The sequence below is a fragment of the Gracilinanus agilis genome, chromosome 2 (genome assembly GCF_016433145.1).
Source record: "Gracilinanus agilis isolate LMUSP501 chromosome 2, AgileGrace, whole genome shotgun sequence".
NCBI lineage: Eukaryota > Metazoa > Chordata > Mammalia > Didelphimorphia > Didelphidae > Gracilinanus > Gracilinanus agilis.
Window position 1 is genome coordinate 525,658,683 of NC_058131.1, and position 20,351 is coordinate 525,679,033.

The 20,351-nt window shown below is 40.5% G+C and overlaps 1 protein-coding gene across 1 annotated transcript in view; it reads left to right on the forward strand.

The window, feature by feature from the left end:
• Positions 1 to 12,521, forward strand: part of TGM5 (transglutaminase 5) — a 43,495-nt gene extending 30,974 nt beyond the window's left edge. Inside the window, exons 8-12 of the mRNA XM_044660017.1 lie at positions 396 to 635; positions 6,755 to 7,108; positions 9,443 to 9,603; positions 11,627 to 11,760; positions 12,368 to 12,521. Of these exons, the coding sequence (XP_044515952.1) occupies positions 396 to 635; positions 6,755 to 7,108; positions 9,443 to 9,603; positions 11,627 to 11,760; positions 12,368 to 12,521 (1,043 nt within the window). The remainder of the gene's footprint in view (positions 1 to 395; positions 636 to 6,754; positions 7,109 to 9,442; positions 9,604 to 11,626; positions 11,761 to 12,367) is intronic.
• The last annotated feature ends 7,830 nt before the right edge of the window (positions 12,522 to 20,351 follow it).

The window sequence follows — 20,351 nt, forward strand, 5'->3', positions numbered from 1 at the left end:
CAAACACTTACCATATGTGTGACCCTGGACAAGTCACTTCACCCCATAGGCTTCAGTTTCCTTATCTGTAAAATGACCCAGAGAAGGAAATGGAAAACCATTCCAGTGTCTTTGCCAAGACAACCCCAAATGAGATCATGAAGAATTGGACACAACTGAAAACAATAGAACCACAAACTTGTAGTCCACCATCTTGCTACCAAGAGGAAGTTAGTATATTTTAGCATCAGTCATTTGTCACCAATGATCATCATTGCCCTTGACTGGAGGTTTGTTGTTTTTTGGAGTTGTCTTTGCTGATATTCTTATAGTCACCGTGTGTGTATTCTCAATCTCGTTTCTTCCACTCACCAGAAATGGCTCCTTATAATAGTTTGCCTTCTACTCTTCTCTAGGTGTCTACTGCTGTGGGCCTGCCTCAGTTAGAGCCATCAAAGAAGGAGAGGTGGAACTGAAATATGACACAGCCTTTGCCTTTTCCATGGTGAACGCTGACTGTGTGTCCTGGCTTGTCTATGGTGGAAAGGAGCAGAAACTTTACCGTGACACCAATTCGGTTGGCAACTTTATCAGTACCAAGAGCATCCAGAGCGATGACAGAGATGACATTACTGAGAACTACAAGTATCAAGAAGGTACAGCCCAAACTCACAATCACTCAAAGTGCTTGAGTTAGAAGGTCAGAGAACAAGATGTTTTTTCTCAAGGAAACGGAAAGGAGTATGTATAGGCAGCTATTTTCAGCTAGGAAACAGCTGAAAAGAGTGTCAGTTGGTGACTGTCAATTCTACTAGTAATGAGAAGGTACATACAAGGTAATGAGAAGGTGATTGAATGTCTTGGCTCCAACATGTTCATGTATGGAGTTGTACAAGAATATATGGGACTTTGTGCAGGAGAGAGGTTGGGGATGGGAGGCAGTGTATTGCAATATCTGGTATTAGTGCTGGGACTCTCTTTCCCTGTGTCAATATATGTAAGGAGTATTTATATCACAATATTTCAAATTTGAGGGGCAGTGAGATTGCACAGCAGATAGAGCACTTTTAGAATTTAAAAAACAAACAAACTCATCTTCTTAAGTTCAAATCCAATCTAAGATATTTAGTATCTATATGACCTTGCGCAAGTTACTTAACCCCAATTGCCTAGCCATTACCTCTTTTCTGCTGTAGAATTGATGCTTAGTATTGATTTTAAGACAGCTGGTAAGTGTTATTATTGTTGTTTTTTATTTGAAAAAAAAGGACTGAAGAATGTCTCTATCTTATGAAGTTCATAGAATCAAATACTTAAACATGGAAGGGACCTTAGAACCCATTTAGTTCAATTCTCTCATTTTCTAAAGGAGGAAACTGAGGTGCAAAGGAGGTTAAGTGTCTTGCCCAAGATCATAGTAAACATCAACAGTGAGATATGAACCCAGGTCCTCTGATTTTTCTATTATTTCATGTTGGCTCCTTCTCTATCCACCCACCCCCTCACCACTGTTTCCCCAATATAGTATTCTGAAATGGAGTTCAAGTCAATTTATATTCCAAGGCATTTAGCCAAGAATATACAAATCTCTTACTTCTTCCTCTCAGCTAAAAATTAAGCTTGCATAAGAGATGCCAAGTAACTAAATGATTTATTACTTCGATTCTCTCATGTCATTGGATACCTTGAAAGTATCTGGAAGGTCAGATCAGATGGGTAGCCTCCCAAATTGACCACTGCTCTTCTAAATGACCAAAATCCATTCGGATAAACTGCTCAATCCAGACAGGAAGGGGCCACCCAATAGGAGCCATTAAGATAGAGGTCATTTCTCTTCTTGACTTCCAACAAAATTTTAAGGACTCTAGGGCTAACCTAAGAGACTGGTATATTCCAGGGTTCTGTCTAGTCTATGTCCCCGAGGACCACCCCAAACCTACCCTAACAAAAACCTGAAATACCCACTATCTTCTACCCATTTAATGTGAGCCTTGGCAACTCTAGAAACCTTCTAAACCTCAGAGGACCTGGATTTGGACCTCAACTCCTGGGGCTGCTTCAGACTGTAGTAAACCCCTCCAAGTCTTCAATGGTTTGGTCTGATAGCCTGGGCTCAGGACTGGACAAAGGAATAAGCAGGCGTATTGATTTTTCAGATAACATAGGAAAAGGGGGCAAGTTGTAAAGCTAATACATTGAATGAAGGAGTCAGGGATGGAATTAATAAGGATAAAGATAAACTCTCATGCTTGGATTCCAAAGGCCAACTTTACTAGTACGGGACAAGAAGACATGATTAGGCTGTAAGGAGTGATGGATGAACTGGAGGATTTCTATATGAACTGGAAAGACCTCCAAGAACTGAAGCAGAGCAAAAGGAGCAGAACCAAGAGACCATTGTACACTGAAAGTGAAACATTGTGGAGCTATCCAATGTAATAGATTTCACTACTAGTAGCAATACAATATTCCAGGGCTTTCCTGAAGGATTTATGAGAAAGAATGCTATCCCCATTGAGAGAAAGAACTAATGGGAGTAGAAACACAAAAGAAAAACTTGTTTATATGGGTATATGACTTGGGGTTTCAGCTCTATGGTAAAAATGAATAACGTAGAAATAGGCATCAAGTGATAACATTTGTACAATCCAGTAGAATTGCTTATTGGCTCTGGGGAGGGGGAGGGAAAAGGGGAGGGAAATAAAATGAATCATGTAAACATAGAAAAATATTTTAATTAAAATAATAATAAATTAATAAAATTTTAAAAACAAGGCATGCTTAGGCAATAGTTTGTCTGAAAAGGATTTGGGAGTTTTAGTGGCTTCAATTTCAATAGGAGCCAATAGTGTGTCTCCTGTGGCAGCAAAATAAACTAATGAGATCTTGGACTGAATGGAAAGGCGTAGCTTCCAAAAATAAGGAGAAGATAGCTCTGCTGGCCTGATTAGACAATATCTGGAATATGGTGCACCATAATGTACAGTTCTGGGCACTGAAGTTGGGCAAGGACTTTGGTAAGAGAAAGATGATGTAGAGCAGTGATTCCCAAAGTGGGTGCCACCGCCCCCTGGTGAGTGCTGCAGCAATCCAGGGGAGCAGTGATGGCCACAGGTGCATTTATCTTTCCTATTATTAGCTATTAAAATTTTTAAAAATTTAATTTCCAGGGGGCTAAGTAATATTTTTTTTCTGGAAAGGGGGCAGTAGGCCAAAAAAGTTTGGGAACCACTGGTGTAGAGTATATCACATTGAATGAGGACCAGCTGGAAGAATGAAGGATGGTTAGCCTGGGAAAGAAAAGTCTCAGAAAAGAGATTAAGAGCTATTTTCAGTGAGAAGGATTTTCTTTAATAAGGGATTAGACTTACTCTGTTTGACCTCAGAGGGTAGAGTTTAAAGCAATGGGTAAGAGATGGAAAGAACTCAATTTTACCTTTATAGAAGGAAGAACTTCCTAGCAATTAGTTACCCAAAAGTGGGATGGAGTAGATGGGAGGGACAGTGGATAGAGCACTGGGCCTGGAGTCAGTAAGACCTAAGTTCAAATCCTGTCTATGGCACTTCCTACCTGTGTAACCTTGGGCAAATCACTTAAATCTGTTGGCTTCAGTTTCCTCAGCTGACAAATGAGCTGGAGAAGGAAATGGCAAACCACTCTGGTAACTTGCCAAGAACACCCCAAATGGGGTAGCAATGAGTCAGACGCAACTGAAACAAATGAACAACTAAGAAAAGAGGAATGGTTTCTCTCAGGAAGTTGAGGAGGGAATCCTTCCTCACTAGAGGTCTTCTAGCAAAGGTTCATTTTATGGGAATGCTACGGGATGGGGGGAGGATCTTTCTCTGGTATGGATTAGGCTGCATGGTGCAAAAGACACTGGTCCTCAATTCTTCAAACTCTTCATCTGATGATTACCTCCTTGGACAAGTCACTAAATGAAAATCTAGGACTAGTTAGCCATGGAAATCAAGTCATTAAGCACATATTCAGCATCTACTACACACCAGCCACAGTACTAAGAGCTGGATTTACAAAGAAAGGCAAAAAACAAAAAACAGTTCCTGTCTTCGAGCTGCTCACAGTCTAATGACAACACACAGACAACTATATATGAACAAAATATGTACAGAATAAATCAGAGATGATCAAATGATCACAGAGAGGAGATTTGAGATTAAAAGGGACTGGGAAAGGCTTCTCATAAAAGGTGGGACTTTAGCTGGGACTTGAAGGAAGCCAGAGAAGCCTGAAGGTTAGAGATAAGGAGAAAGAACATTCAAGGCATGGAGGAGAACCAGTGAAAATGCCCTGAGTTTCAAATCTGGCCTCAGATATTTCCTAGCTGAATGACCCTGGGCAAGTCACAACTCCAATTGCCTGGTCCTTACTGCTCTTCTGCCTTGGAACCAATACTTAAATACTTGTTTCTAAGACAAAAAGTAAGGATTTAAAAAAGAGAGAAAAAATGCCCAAGGTAGAGATGGATTATCTTTTGTGTAAGGAACAGCAAGGATACCAGTGTCATTTTCCGGCTCTGAAATTCTGTGATTCTGAACTAGACTCCAGGGTTAGGAAACTAAAGATAATGTTTGTCTGTATACATACTTCCCCTATGTGTTCTTATCCCATTTTTACTCCACAAAATATGGGAGAGGATTTAGAGGTGGAGGTAGGGATGCCAGTAAAAATTCCAACAAAGGAGTGTTGGAATTGTTCTCTGCCAGTCCTAATGTGAATCTGAACAATCTGTCATCATGCCTGGGTCTTTTGAAGCCTCAGCGACTGAGTTTCTTCTGAATTTCCAATGGTTATTTGATACTTTTAAAATAATTGGCCATGCATTCATTTCATTCACTGGCCATTCAACAAGCTTTTATTTAGCAAATATTCTTATACTAGCACTATGCTAGAGATCCAAGAACAAGAGCAGAACAGTCCCTGACCTGACCTCAAGGACCTTATATTCTTTTGCATATTCAAATTTTATGAAGTAGTAGTATAGTAATATTTAAAGTAAAATTTATTTTTAAAAATTATTGGTAAATTGCAACAGGAATTTAAGTTAGAAATGAAGGGTAATTTGAAATATAATTTTATGGAAATTAGAATATAGTTTTCATGAGGTCAGGAATGGTTTTGTTTTTGCTTTCATGTCTGTATCCTCAGCATCTTGTGTAGCATCTGGTAAGTGTATAAGCAATGATTGTTGAATGAACAAATCCAAGAATGAATCAACGAAATCAAAGTGCTCTGAGTATCCTTGTCTTCTCTATGACTCTATGGTCATTTCCTTGCAAAAGCAACTTTTGTAGGCATTAATTAAAAATGGAAATCTTCTTGAAGCAACATGGGAAATAGCTTATTGGTATACATATGTTCTCCCATCATGGAATGGTATTATTCTTACTTCTGTCTATATGAGTCAATAAAATAAATATTTATTGATTGGCTTTCAAAAAATAATTGATTTCTGGGGTCATTAAATCCTTCAGTTGACTCAGCTACTTGTAAAAGGGTCAACAATTAGCATCAGTGGGATAGCTATTAAGTTGGAAAGAAAGCAATGTGATATATGGTAGCATAAGTCTTGGTTCTGGAGCTGATGGGACTTGGACGATTCACATCCCATTTTTGATTCTTATTCTGATGTGTGTGATCTTGGCCAACTCACTTGCCCTCCCTGGGTCCCCATTTCTGCTTCTACTAAATGAGAGGAATGGACTGAATTACCTCTAAGATCCCTTTTGGTTCTGAGTCCCAGCCTAAATCTACCATTCTATGCTATGTTTCCTCATCCATAAGATGAACGGGTTGGACTCAATGACCTCTGAGCAAGGTTGTGCTAGAGCTAGCTCAACTCCTGAGAGCCTGTTAGATTGTTAAATATTCAGTGTGAACATTGATTTATACCTCAGAAATTGGAAAACACCTTAAACCAGGATTCTTGATTTATTGTTTTGTTAACTATCTAGATTTGAGAGTAATGGAAAAAATGTGAATATTGCAGATGAAACTTCAAAGTACATCTTATATATCTTTTTTTTTTTCTGGAAAGCTGCTTGTTAAATATTTACTAGCACCCCTACCTCTGAGGTACCTTCTAATTCTGTATCTATGACATTATAATGTACAAAATGATTATTTAAAAAGAAACACTTTCAAAAATGTAATTTTTCATATTTTTTTGTAATTAGGCTATTTCATGATAAACGAGTTGCTTTGTCACTGTTGATTAGCTATTTTTCAAACCTGTCCAATTCTTCGTGACCTTAATTGGTGTTATCTTGGCAAAGATATTGGAGTGGTTTGCCATTTCCTTCTCCAGTTCACTTACAGATGAGGAAACTGAGGCAAACAGGGTTAAGTGATTTGTTTAGGGTCACACAGCTAATAAGTGTCTGAGGCCAGATTTGAACTCAGGAAGATGAGCCTTTCTGGCTCTAGGCCCAGTATTCTCTCCCCTACACCACCTAGCTGCCAAATTAACATGTAGTCAAAACCAATTTGTAAAAGAACTAGAGAATAAAGAAATAGTATGTGTAACTCTACAGTTTGGAGCTATTATGTATTCATATATAATCTAGTTAATGATAATAATTTTTGCAGAGTGCTCAGTTCTTTGAAAGTTACCCTGTACTTTAATAACCTCAGAAGAGATTTTTCTGGTACTAGGGGTGGGAGCAGCCTCATTTTTTCCCTCCATTAATATCAGTCTTATTTCCCCAGACCAACACAATCTAAATCTCTGGGCCCTGTTCTTTTCTGACCTAGGCTCACCCATGGAGCGAGAGGTATATATGAAAGCTCTCCAGAAACTGCAGCTAAGAGGATTCCCAGAGCATCACAGAGCAAGTTCCCAGCCTGCAGGGCCCCTATCGACAAGGGGAGGGGGACCCCTAGGCCACAGTTCTCCTACTCTGCCAAAGGCCGTGAGCCTGAAACTCAAGCTGACCGAGCCTGCCTACCTGGGCCTGGACATAAACTTTGTTCTACAGGCTTTCAACTTGGCTCCTCAGTTCAAGGCCCTTAAGGTGAACCTGAGTGCTCAGTCCATGCTCCATGATGGCAGCCCCCTGAATGTTTTCTGGCAAGACATGGCATTTATCACTCTAATGCCCAGCGAAGGTATGTGTGTGCAAGGCCAAATTCAGTTCAATTCTACTCAACAAGCGTTTATCAAACACCAAAGGCATTGTGCTGGGTGGGTGCAAAAGATTTCTGGGGGAAAGATTGTAGGATTTGGAGAGCCTGAAGCTTGGCTCAGACATTCACTCCCTATGTGACCTGGGGCAAGTCACTTCATGTCTCTGGGCCTCAGTTTCCCTCATCAATAAAATGAGAAGGAAGTCTGGGCATGGAGGCACAAATTGGCCATCCCAGCTACCTTGGAGGCTGAGCCTGGCTAAGCTAGGGAAGTTCAGTCAGGACTGCTACCTCAAGAGCTGATTAAGCTGATTATTAAATCTTCAGCATTTATATAGAAATTGGCAAGCACTACATATCAGGTCTTGATTTATTGTTTTGTTGATTGTCTAGATCTAAGAAAGAAATAGGAAAATGCTCCTAGTGAAGATTAAACTTAGAAGTAACCTGTATACATTTTTTAAACCTGTATCTTCTGTCAGTTTCAGTTCTAAGACAGAATTGCAGCAAGGGTTAGGTCTTCCAGGTTAAGTGATTTGCCCAGGTAGCATAGCTAGGAAATGTCTGAGGCCAGAGTGAAACCCAGATCTTCCCAACTCCAGGCCTGGTGCTCTATCCACTGTGCTATTTAGTTGCTTACCTACCCCTTTTTTAAACCCTTAGCTTCTGTCTTAATATCAAGTCTAAGACAGGGGGCAGCTGGGTGGCTCAGTGGATGGAGAGCCAGACCTAGAGTCCTAGATTCAAATGGAAGGTAAAGGTTTAAAAAAAAAATCAATTCCAAGACAGAAGAAAGCTGCCATTTTTAAATCCTTTTTTTGTCAAATGTTTACCCATACACATCTTGCTAGGCCAGTCAGGTGACTGTACTAAGATCAATGCCAAGATAATGAGCTTCCCCCAAAAGGGGAGCACCTGGCAATCCAACCAGAACTGGAAATGGCAAAGGCCAAGTAGTAGTAGGATTGGGTCCTTGAGTGACTGCTGTAATTCTAGCCTGGGTGAAATGGGGAGGCCCAGTTTCAGAAAAGTGTTCATTTTAATATATTATATTATATTACAGTATGATCTCATTTTACATGACCATTATGTTCCAAGATCCTTTGCATAAGTCAAAAATCACACATAATGACAACCCCCGTAGTTTAGTAAGTATTTCTCATTTGAACATATCGAGGCACTTTATAACTTTTCGTAGGCTTGTCAGAGCTACCAGCATCACCAATCTTGTACTTTGGGGCCATTATTAATAATTAAATAGCATTAATGAAACAAAGGGAAGCACCAATCTGATGTAGTTGACAAACTGATGTGGGTTTTGGGTACAAAACAATATAATGACACACATGAATGCTTTTCCAAGTGAGAATATTCATGATTGGGAGAACTTCTGCAAGACTTTAAGCTGCTTAGAAAAACAGGATGGATTTAATAATTTAAAATCGTTATTTTATGTATTTTTCTGCTTTTTTAAAAATTGTCAGTTTCATGTACCTGAATTAGCATGTAGTGAATTTGTGTAAAATGAGGGCCTACCATATGTTAAATCATATTGTATTGTATTAGGCTGTAATATGATTTAATAACATGTAATTTAAAACCATAACAATAGATAACTTAACAAGGTAATGAGAATGATATAACTTAACAAAAGTACCACAACAGAATAGAATTATTATAACTGATATAATATGTAGACCGAAATAAAGAGATTAGATTAGCTGACCCCTAAGGTCCCTTTTAGCTCTAAATCTATGAGCCAAACCCAATTGAGAAAATTTTAATTATACCAGGGCATTTGGCAGCATAGGCCTATACGATTTGGTCCCCACAGATTGCCAGACCTGGATGACTTCTGCAGGTGTGACCCTACTTCTATGAGATGGTACATTATCAGGCTCACAGAATTTAATGATAGGGGCAGCTAGGTGGCTCAATGGATAGAGAGCAAGATCTAGAGATGAGAGGTCCTGGGTTGAAATTTGGCCTCAAACACTTCCTAACTGTATGACCCTGGACAAGTCACTTAATCCCAATTGCCTAGTCCTTACCACTCTTCTGCCATGGAATCAATACTTAGTATTTATTTTAAAGGTAAAGGTTTTTAAAGTAAAAGGATTTAACCAGGGGGGTCCCTTCTCCCCAGAGATGCCACTACTCCTGCCCAACCTAGAAAGGATCCCCTTAATATAGAATTCAAATCTCCAGAAAAGAGACCCACTAGAAAATATTACTCTGCCCTCTGAGAACAACCATCCCTGGCCCTATACAGGCTCTAGGATGCTCTCACTATACCTTTGTCTTCTTTCTCCTCAGCAAAGACGTTTCCCTGTATAATCCCCTATTCCCAGTACAGCGAGTTTCTGTCACCAGACAAGCAGATCCGGATCAGTGCCCTGGGAGAAGAGAAGAACAGCTCAGAGAGATTCCTCGTTGACAAGATCATCACCTTGGAACTCCCAAGCATCGTGATTAATGTAGGGAAAGGCCTGACAAAACTGCACACATTTTGGAACAGAGAGGTAGAGAGGGTAGAGCTTGCCCAGGGGAGAGCAGACATTTCCCTGCTTGGGAGGAGAGCCTTTCGGTATCCCATTCTCCTTAGTTATAATCAGTCAAGTGATTAAGCACCTATCAGAGGGGGGTAGGCTGGGGAATACAAGAACAAAAACAAATCAGTCTTTTCTCTCAAAAAGTTTACTTTCTGGCAAGAAAAAAAAGTATATACATATATAAGCAAGGGTGACTTGGCCAGCTTTAATTCTCAAGAGCTGATTGTTAAATTTTCAAAGTATTGACACCTCAGAAGTCAACAAATGCTACACATCCATACTTAATTTGTAGATTATTTAGACTTAAGGAAATGATGGGCAATTAAGTGGCACAGTGTGCCATGGAATCAGGGAGGCACGTCTTCCTGAGTTCAAATCTGGTCTCAGTAGCTAAGTAACTCTGTGACCCTGAGCAAGTCACTTTTTGTCTTAGTTTGTCTTAGTTTCATTATCTGTCAAGTGAGCAGGAGACTAGTATCTTTGCCAAGAAAATCTCAAATTGAGTCACAATGAATTGGACATGGCTGAACAACTCAAGTATAAACTGGAAATAGAAAAAGAAAGAAAGAAAAGGCAGGAATAAAGGAAGGAAGGAAGGACCAAAGGAATGAAGGGAGAAAGAGATAAAGATGAAAAGGAAGGAAGGAAGGAAGGAAGGAAGGAAAGAAGGAAGGAAGGAAGGAAGGAAGGAAGGAAGGAAGGAAAGAAGGAAAGAAGGAAGGAAGGAAAGGAGGATCGAAGGAACCAAGAAAAAATGCTTGCTACAAAACCATTCTGCTGTGGTAAATAAAGGAATTGTGGGAAAACACATCCAAGTTTATAGCAGGTTTTCATCCCACAAATAGGAGGCTCAAATTCCATTCAATCCAGAAGTAAAAAGAATTTTATTTGAAGAAGAGGTTTTTAAAATAGTATAATAGCCTAATAATTGATGAAATAGTCTGGAGGCTAACTGGATAGCCTGGGGACTAATAGAGTAGCCTAAGGGCTGATGGAATAGCCCTGCAGCTACTGGAGCAACCACAGAGCTGGTGGAATAGGAGCTCTCCAGGTGTGGAGTAGCAGCTCCACTTCTGTGGATCAGGGTTTGCATCTTGTTACCCTTCTGAAATTCCCTCCCCAAAGAGGACATGGGATGGGGATACAGTACAGTAGATGGCCACTGTCACTAATTAATAATGCCTAATAGTTCAGAACTAAGGTAAATACAGAACAATATGAGCAATTAATAATACCAAACATCCCAAGGCTGATACTCAGTACAGAACATTTACAGATGCAGTACAGATGATTAACAATATAGAATGGTTCCTTGAATAATAATACACATTCTGCAATTTCTGCTTGACTCATGCTGAAACTACAGATTTTCCAGTTTGTGCTTAACTAGTGCTAACTAGTGAGAACTACAAGATTTCAGAACACGAGGGTCCTGTTTCTATTACTGCCCCTCACTACCCACAGCCCACCTCCATCAGATTAGCTTTGGAATTAGGAAGATCACATTCCAGCTCTTATTTCTGCCATATTTTAGCCATGTGACCATGGGAAGTCATTTCATTTCTTGGTACCCCATGAGCCACTCCAGAGACCACCCTGGATAATGACAGAGATGCTGTTGATCTTTATTAGGACAGAAAGTTCCCTTTTACCCTCACAGTCCAACAAAAAACAAAGTCAGAATTTATCGTGAAAATTGGCAGTCTTTCAGATTAAATGCTAATGTCCTTGTGGTCCTTCTGATCATTTCCCGCCTGGATATGCCTCTATGTGGTGGTAGAAAGATCCAAGTGAAGTCCTCTGATTTCAGGAACCATTTCCTGTACCCTGAACTTTTTGGGCTGTGAATCCCATCTCTTCAGGAAACAAATTGGATAGTGAGACCTTCAGATGTCTTCCTTTTTCCCCTAATCTCTCCTGCAATCACAATTTTGGTTTCTTTGTTCAGGTTCTGGGAGAAGCCGTTGTGGGCCAGACACTTACCATGCAAATAATATTTGAAAATCCTTTCTGGGAGGAGGTAGGAGATTGCGTGCTGACTGTGGAAGGCAGTGGCCTATTCAAGAAACAGCACAACATCATGTAAGTGAAGGGAGTCCCCAGGCCCCTGGGCCAGAGGCAGGTATTTCCAGTACAACACTACAGCTCAGTTCTATCCTCTGTTTTATTTTTTAAACATTTTTTTCCACGGTTACATGATTCTTCTTGTCTTCCTCCCCTCTTCGCTCTCCACTCCTGGAGTTGACAAGCAATTTCACTGGGTTATACATATGTTGTCACTCAAATCCTACTATCCTCTGTTCTAGAGAATGTGTTTCTCAGGGTGGGCACTCTGAATGCACTAAAGAAAGATGAGACTAACATAGAGGGTAACATAGTGGATAAAACACCAGACTTGGCCTCCCACACGCCCTAGTTGTATGACCCTAGGCAAGTCACTTAACTCAGTTTATCTAGCCATGGCCAAGAAGTTGATTTGTTTTGCTAGACTGTATTTATTTGTTACAAGGAAAGATTCTGTTACATATCCATGTCCCAGGGGAAGTTATGTGTGGGGAGGGGAGGAGAATCCTCAAGACATGACAGTGGCATTATTATTTTTTAGAGTAGCACCAATAAAACCTCAAAAAAGAAAACAGGGAATCAGAATGAAGAGGCTTTTACTAACTTTTTCCACTCTTTTCCTTAGCATCGGAATCCTCAAACCTCAAAGTAGGGCCAGCGTCACTATTAAAACTATCCCCTTCAAGAGTGGCCAGCGGCAGATCCAAGCCAATCTGAGGAGCAACAGATTTAAGGATATCAAAGGATACAGGAATGTAAATGTCTCCCCTGGATTATGAGCCCTCTGTGGACGAGCTCTGTATCTCAGGATGCTGCTGAGTTTCAGTTAAGTTCAACAATTGACCGGCACCATTCCCAACAAACACACGAGACTGTCCTGTTGGCGCTGGGGTGAGCAGCCAGAGGGGAATACAGACTCTGGGCGTCTCGCTTTGCCATTTGTACATCTGTCTGTCTGAAGGCTCTTACTGCTTGTGTCACAACCCATCCAAGAGTGTTCTGCACACAGGTCTGAGAAGGAAGACCAGCTGGGACTTCATTTTGATTTGGCCTCCTGGTGGCCAAGTGGAAAATAAGAGGACCTGAGCAGCTTTGCCATTTGCACTTGTCTTCGCCGTAGCAATAAACTTCATTATTATTGTATTATTCCTTTGTGTTCTCTACCCCAGTCACTCCCAGTTCATCTCCTCTGTCCTTTGTGATCGCTTTTCAGATGGCACCTCTTAAACAAGGTGTCCCCAAAGTGTTGATGCACTAAGAACTTAAAACTGCATTAAAACTTTTGCAACTCCCCAAACGTTGCTTTGTTTCCAGGGCCACCTTCTTGTTTCTGCTCTCTAAACCCAAGATAGAGGTGATAGAAAATTAGAGGAATGCCACTAAATTGAAATAAAAACCTGAGTCATAAATCGGCCCTATCACTCACTTGAGTTCTTAAGTAGATCCAACGGGACACTCTTCAGAGGAGCAGAGTGGCAAACTGCCCGGGGCTACGCTGTTTATAACCTTGGCACTAACAGGTGTTAGTTAGTTAGGAGGAATTCCTAGCTAGGGGAAGAAAGGAAAATAGTAGAGGCTGTGATGGAAAAGCAAGGTCCTGGGAAAGACCCTCCTTTCCCCAAAGCCTTAGGTCTGTGTTTCCCCCATAATGAATATTTAAACATTCTTCTGATCTCTCATGTATTCGTTCATTCATGTAGTATTTGTTGAGTTTTTCCTTTGGCACCACATTGTGTTGGCCCATTCAATTGAAGCTTGTGTTTATAATTAACTTTTTTTTAACCTTTACTTTCTGTCTTAGTAATGACTCTAAGGCAAAGGGGCAGGGGCTAAGCAAATACTTGCCCAGGGTCATGCAGCTAGGAAATGTCTGAGGCCAGATTTGGACCCAAGTTCTCCCAGCACCAGGCCTAGTATTCCATCTACTGAGCCACCTAGCTGCCCCCAGATATTGGAATTGTTAGTCATTTCCTTCTCCAGTTCATTTTACAGATGAGAAAACTGAGGATAACAGGGTAAAGAAATTGCCCGGGGTCACACATCTAGTAAGTGTCTGAAGCCTGATTTGAACTCATAGAGTCTTCCTGATTCCAGGCCCAGCACCCCAGCCTCTGGACCATCTAGCTGCCTATAATTCATCTTAAAGATTGCCTATCATCTCAATGGACAATGTCCCAACATTGACAGTGCTGTATCTAAAGGAATTTCTCTCCATCACTCACTTCTTCCTCCCCCTACTCCAAGGGAAGGAATTTAATAGAAACAAAGAATCAAATCCATCCCCTCCACAGTATCTGACCAATAGTTATGGTTACTCAGACTCCTGCTAAGAGTCATTCAGGAATGGGATGCCTCCGATTCCCAAGGTTACCTTTTAGATAATCCTGATTATTGGGAAATTCGGCCTCATACTAAGCCAAAGTCTGCTTTGGCTTAGTATATATAATTTCCTATATAATTTCCCACTTATATTCTCTACAGCAGGATTTCTTCATATCCATAAACTTAATTTTAAAAAATATATTTTGATAACTTTCAATATAATTGATTTCTGTTGCAATCTTATTTTATTTTATTCGTTTAAAAACATTAATCTAGGAAGGACTTCACCAGACTGCCAAAGAGGTACATGACACAAATAAGGTAATGAACCCTCCCTCTAGAGGTCCAAGCAAAGTAAACAGATTTCCTTTTCCCCATAACAACCATTCAGATGTCTGATGTTGATGTGGTTCAGTGGAAAGAGCCCTGGAAGTAAGAGAACGTTTGAGGTTGAATGCTGGCTTTACTGCTTCCTGTCTGAATGATATAGTTTGGACAAATCATTTCATCTCTTTGGGTCTTAATTTCCAACTCTGGAAAATGAGAGGGCTAAACTGCAGGACCTCAAAGTTCCTCCCAGCTCCAGATTTATAATATAAAGGATCAGCTACAAGGATCGGATGAAGCAACTAAGTGGCTCAGTGCATGGAGCTCTAGACCTCAAGTCAGGACAGACTTGAGTTCAAAGTCAGCTTCACTTACTATCTGGGTGACACTAGGCAAGTCACTTCATCCTCTGTCTGCCTCAGTTTCCTTAGCAATAAATTGGGTTGCCACAAGGATAAAATGGATTTATTTATTCATTAATTAAAAGAAAACCTTTGCCTTCTGCTTTAGAATCAAGGTATCGGTTCCAAGGCAGAAGAGCACTAAGGACTAGGCGATTGGAGTTAAGTGACTTGCCCAGCATCACACAGCTAGGAAGTGTCTGAGGTCAGATCCTGGCTCTCTATCCACTGTGCTGCCTAGCTGCTCTAGTACATAATTTATAAAACACTCAGCACATCATAAGGTCTAAGCAAATGCTATTATGATTATTTTTTTATGATCTCTCTAAATTTTCTCTCATCCAGTTCCTTTAATCAGACAGACCTCTACAGCCTTGTTCTATGTGAACCTGTAGGAACAATCCAGAAAAACTGAAGAGTATTAGTTCTGCCAAGATATTTAAAGATTCCAGAGATTAAAAAGGCCACCATTGTTCAGACAGTCTGGGGATTGCAGAGGACTAGACGTTATGGCCTTTTTTATCCTCTGTGGTAGCACAGTAGATAGAATACTGGACTTGGAATCAGGAAGACTCATCTTCATGAGTTCAAATCCAGCAGCTATGTGGCAAGTCACTGGGCAAATGACTTAACCCTGTTTGTCTCAGTTTCCTCATCTCTAAAATGAGCTGGAGAAGGAAATGACAAACTACCCCAGTATCTTTGCCAAGAAAACCCCAACAAAGGGGTTGCGAAGAATGGGACCGGACCAAAGTAACAACTTATCCTTTGTGACTGCCTGCCTCACAGTCAGTGACTCTTACAAGCTGCTCTGCCACAAGGGCTATCTTCTCATCTGAGCCCTCTGAGCCCGAGGTAGACTTGATGGAGAATTAAGATCGTGCCACTAAAGCCAGATAAGAACCTCTGCCCTCCCAGTGGGATAGACTTGAGTTTGGCGGGAAGCCAAACCACACGATGCTGTGTGGGATATCCAAGGTGTGTATGTTTAGAAGAGGCTGCTGGGAACTGAAAGATGCAATGTGAGAGTGGTGCCTGCAGTACTGGTCCTGGTTCTCCTGTCAGCATTGTGGTGGTTGGGGAATGGAATAAAGGAGAAGAGGACAGTCATCTTGGGTTGCTACTGAGCCCATGAACTGCATGCAAGCTCCTAGAGGATGGCATTGTTTCAGTTGTGTCTGTTTCCCCAGGATTTCTGGCACATAGCTGGCCCTTAATGAATACATTGTTATTCAAGAATACAATAAATATTTACTGAGCATTTCCTGTGTCCCAGACACTATTCTAAGGGATACAATTACTAAAAAGAAAGCCAGTGGGCAGCTGGGTAGCCCAATAGATGGAGAGCTAGGCCTAGAGATGGGAGATCCTAGGTTCAAATCTGGCCTCAGACACTTCCTAGCTGTGTGACCCTGGGCAAGTCATTTAACCCCCATTGCCTAGCCCTTAGTGCTCTTCTGCCTTAGAATCAATATGAAGTATTGATTCTAAGACAAAAAGTAAAGAGTTTTTTTAAAAAGCCATTCACTGCCCTCAAAGACCTTGCAATGTTAAAGGGAAGACAGCATACAAAGGTAGAGAGTGGGAGAGTGGGTTGAGGGAGAAGATGCTAGGGAGTACTGTCGAAAATTGGGCAAGGTAGCAGATGCAAAGTGAAATTTTTTGTTGGATGATTGCATCAAGATAGTACGCAAGGAATTGGGGGGGGGGGCTAGTAAGCAACTAGATGGCTCAGTGGATTAACAGACCTAGAGATAGGAGATCTTGGGTTCAAATCTGGCCTCAGACACTTCCTAGCTGTGTGACTCTGGACAAGCCACTTAGCCTCCATTGCCTAGTCCTCATCACTCTTCTTCCTCAGAACCATTACCCAGTATTGATTCTAAGATGGAAGATTGTAGCTCCCAGTAGTGAGAGTGAACCCCAGTTTGCAAGGTCTCTGGAAAACCATAGCTTAGAAACAGCCAGACACGCAAGCTTGCTCCTCTGCATGAGAACTCAACCCCTCCCCTCCCCAAATACTGTATATTCTTCCAAGAAATTACTGATACAAGAATTCTGTGAGAAATTTGGTTAGATGGCTACACACTGACATATTGAATTATTATCCTATAGAAGACTCTGTCTAAGCTTCGGTGAGGTTAAACTAAATCCTTGTACTAAGATTGTAAATCATTACTAACCATTGTCCCTGCAAAAGGCTTACCTAATCCCTTAGCGTCTGTCACTTTATCTGCAAAATACCAGCTGTAACCAATAAACCTTGCCTCTGATTGCAGCTTCATTGGCCCTCCTGACATATGTCCTTCTTCTCCCCATGTCTCATTCTCCTCAGCCATTCGGGACCCCCAAATGTTTGTCAGTATCACCTGACAAAAGAAAGTAAGCAAGTGATGATGGTACTGTGGAATTAAATCCAGCCTAGGCTGTTTTTCTGCACATTGAACTCACTTTTGGATCTTTCCCTTTTGTTAAGGGGCTGGCACTGGCAAAGGCGGCGATTAGGTGGGGAGGAGGGCTGAGTAGTAAAAGTAGAGACGGAATTTCAGAAGCATAACATTGAGAGAGCAGGACATGAAGACTTGGGACCTAGAAAGACAACTGCTAAAATTCTCAAAGCCGAGGGACTTAGAGATTAGAGTCCAGGTTACCAGTGGATAGAAGGTAAAGGTGATGAAAGTAGTGCGGCAGAATTTGGAGCAGATTGAGAAGTAATGGGCCAAATGGAATTTAGGTAAAAATTCAAAATAAAGATCCAATTTGAAACCAGTGAAGAAGATGGCTATAAATCATAATCTTTTTTTAAATAATTTTTTATTTTTAGAAAAATTTTCCATGGTTACATAACTCATGTTTTTACTTTCCCCTTCACCCCCCTCAACACCCCGCCCCCCTCGCCTGTAGCTAATTCGCATTTCCACTGGTTTTATTATGTGTGGTCAATCAAGACTTATTTACACATTATTGATAGTTACATGGGTATGTTAGAGAAATTATAAAATGTAAAATAAATAATTTTGATTATATTAAATTAAAAAGGTTTTGTACAAAGAAAAACAATGCAACCAAAATCAGAAGGGAAACAACAAACTGGGAAAAATCTTTATAACAAAAAATTCTGACAGAGGTCTAATTACTCAAATATACAAGGAGCTAAATCAATTGTATAAAAAATCAAGCCATTCCCCAATTAATAAATGGGCAAGGGACATGAATAGGCAATTTTCAGATAAAGAAATAAAAAGTATCAATAAACACATGAGAAAGTGTTCTAAATCTCTAATAATTAAAGAAATGCAAATCAAAACAACTCTGAGGTACCACCTCACACCTAGCAGATTGGCTAAAATGAAAGAAGGGGAGAGTAATGAATGTTGGAGGGGATGTGGCAAAATTGGGACATTAATGCACTGCTGGTGGAGTTGTGAACTGATCCAACCATTCTGCATGGCAATTTGGAACTATGCCCAAAGAGCGATAAAAGAATGCCTGCCCTTTGATCCAGCGATACCATTGCTGGGATTGTACCCCAAAGAGATCATAGACAAACAGACTTGCACAAAAATATTTATAGCTGCACTCTTTGTGGTGGCAAAAAACTGGAAAGCGAGGGTATGCCCTTCTATTGGGGAATGTCTGAACAAATTGTGGTATATGTTGGTGATGGAATGCTATTGTGCTCAAAGGAATAATAAACTGGAGGAATTCCATGTGAACTGGAAAGACCTCCAAGAATTGATGCAGAGTGAAAGGAGCAGAGCCAGAAGAACATTGTACACAGAGATTGATATACTGTGGTAAAATCAAATGTAATGGACATCTGTACTAGCAGCAATGCAATGACCCAAGACAATTCTGAGGGATTTATGGAAAAGAATGCTACCCACATTCAGAGGAAGAACTACAGGAGTAGAAACACAGAAGAAAAACAACTGCTTGGACACTTGGGTTGATGAGGACATGATTGGGGATGTAGACCTGAAAAGACCACATCCATATAAATCATAATCTTGACCCTAAAGGTATTTAAGGCAACTCATCAGATACATTCTTGCTAGTTAGGATCTTAAACACTGAAATATCTTTATACTTATTCTTAGCATCTAGCTCTGGATGAGAGTGGTAGGAAGGGAGACAGTCCTAACATCATCCCTTCATTTAAATTTCAAAAATTGCTACCTACATTGTGCTTTCAAGGGCATGGAACTTGTGAGTTAGGGCAATCAACAAACTAAATATTAAAGTTTGGTCCAAATTTTGTTACAAACTGAAATGTTCTCAGATTTTCCACTGGATCTGACCAACAGCTAGTTCAAGTTCTACTCACAGTGTGGGATATATAGCAACTGCAACCATCATGCCAAATCATTAAAAGCATTTAGTGTCTAATTAAAAGCATGAACTGTTAGAGTTGCCAGAGACATTAGAGGTCATCTGGTCTCATATTACAAATGAGGAATGTAAATCCCCAAAAGGTTAAATAATTTAGAGGCAGAGTGTCAGTGGAAAGAGTCTGGGTTTTGTCCTAGAAGACCTAGGTCAAATATTGCCCCTACTATCTGCCACCTAGACAACATCAAATAAGTCACATCGTCTCTATGATTCTCATTTTCATCATCATCATCTTTAAAAAGGGATGCATTAGGGGCAGCTGGGTAGCTAAGTGGATTGAGAGCCGGGTCTAAAGATGGGAGATCCTATGTTCAAATCTGGTCTCAGACACTTCCTAGCTGTGTGACCCTGGGCAAGTCACTTAATCACTTTTGCCTAGCCCTTACCATGCTTCTGTCTGAGAAACAGTACATGGTATTGGTTCTGAGGCAGAAGGTAAGGGTTTAAAAAATAATAATAATAAGGAACTCATTAATATGAAAAAATGCTCCAAATAACTATTAAAGACCTATATAAAAGACTCTAAGGTTCTACCTCATGACCATCAGATTGGCAAAGTTATCAAAAAAATGACGAATGCTGGAAGGGCTCTAATAAAATAGGCACATCAGTACACTGTTGGTGGAGTTATGAATGGGTCATTCAGACCCCAAAGTCACTAAACTGTGTAAACTCAACAATACCACTACTAGGTCTATAGTCTTTACCCCCAAAAAGATCAAAGAAAGAGGAAAAGGACCCACATGAATAAAATGTTTTAGCAGACTTCTTGTAGTGGCAAGAAACTAGAAATGAAAGGAATGCCTGTCAACTAGGGAATAACTGAGAAAATTGCAATATGTGAATGTTTTGTTCACTCTCCATTTTTAAAGACGATCAATAACAACCCATCATGTCTTTTCACTCATGTATAAATTGGATTTAAATGAGTCAGAGTTTTATAAAGCCATCAGTCTTACTCTTTCTTCCAGAGTAATCCAACTCGAGTAGTAAGACAAAAATGAAGATGACTGGTGATGGCCCTGAATGCAATGGATGACCCTGGTGTCTTTGATTCTGACCAAGCTCTACAGCACTCAGCCACCTTCATGGCCACTGGAACAAACTGTTCTCGTCTGCCCATTCTGCCAGGGGAAATCTTCACATTCTTGGAGCAGACAATTCCTT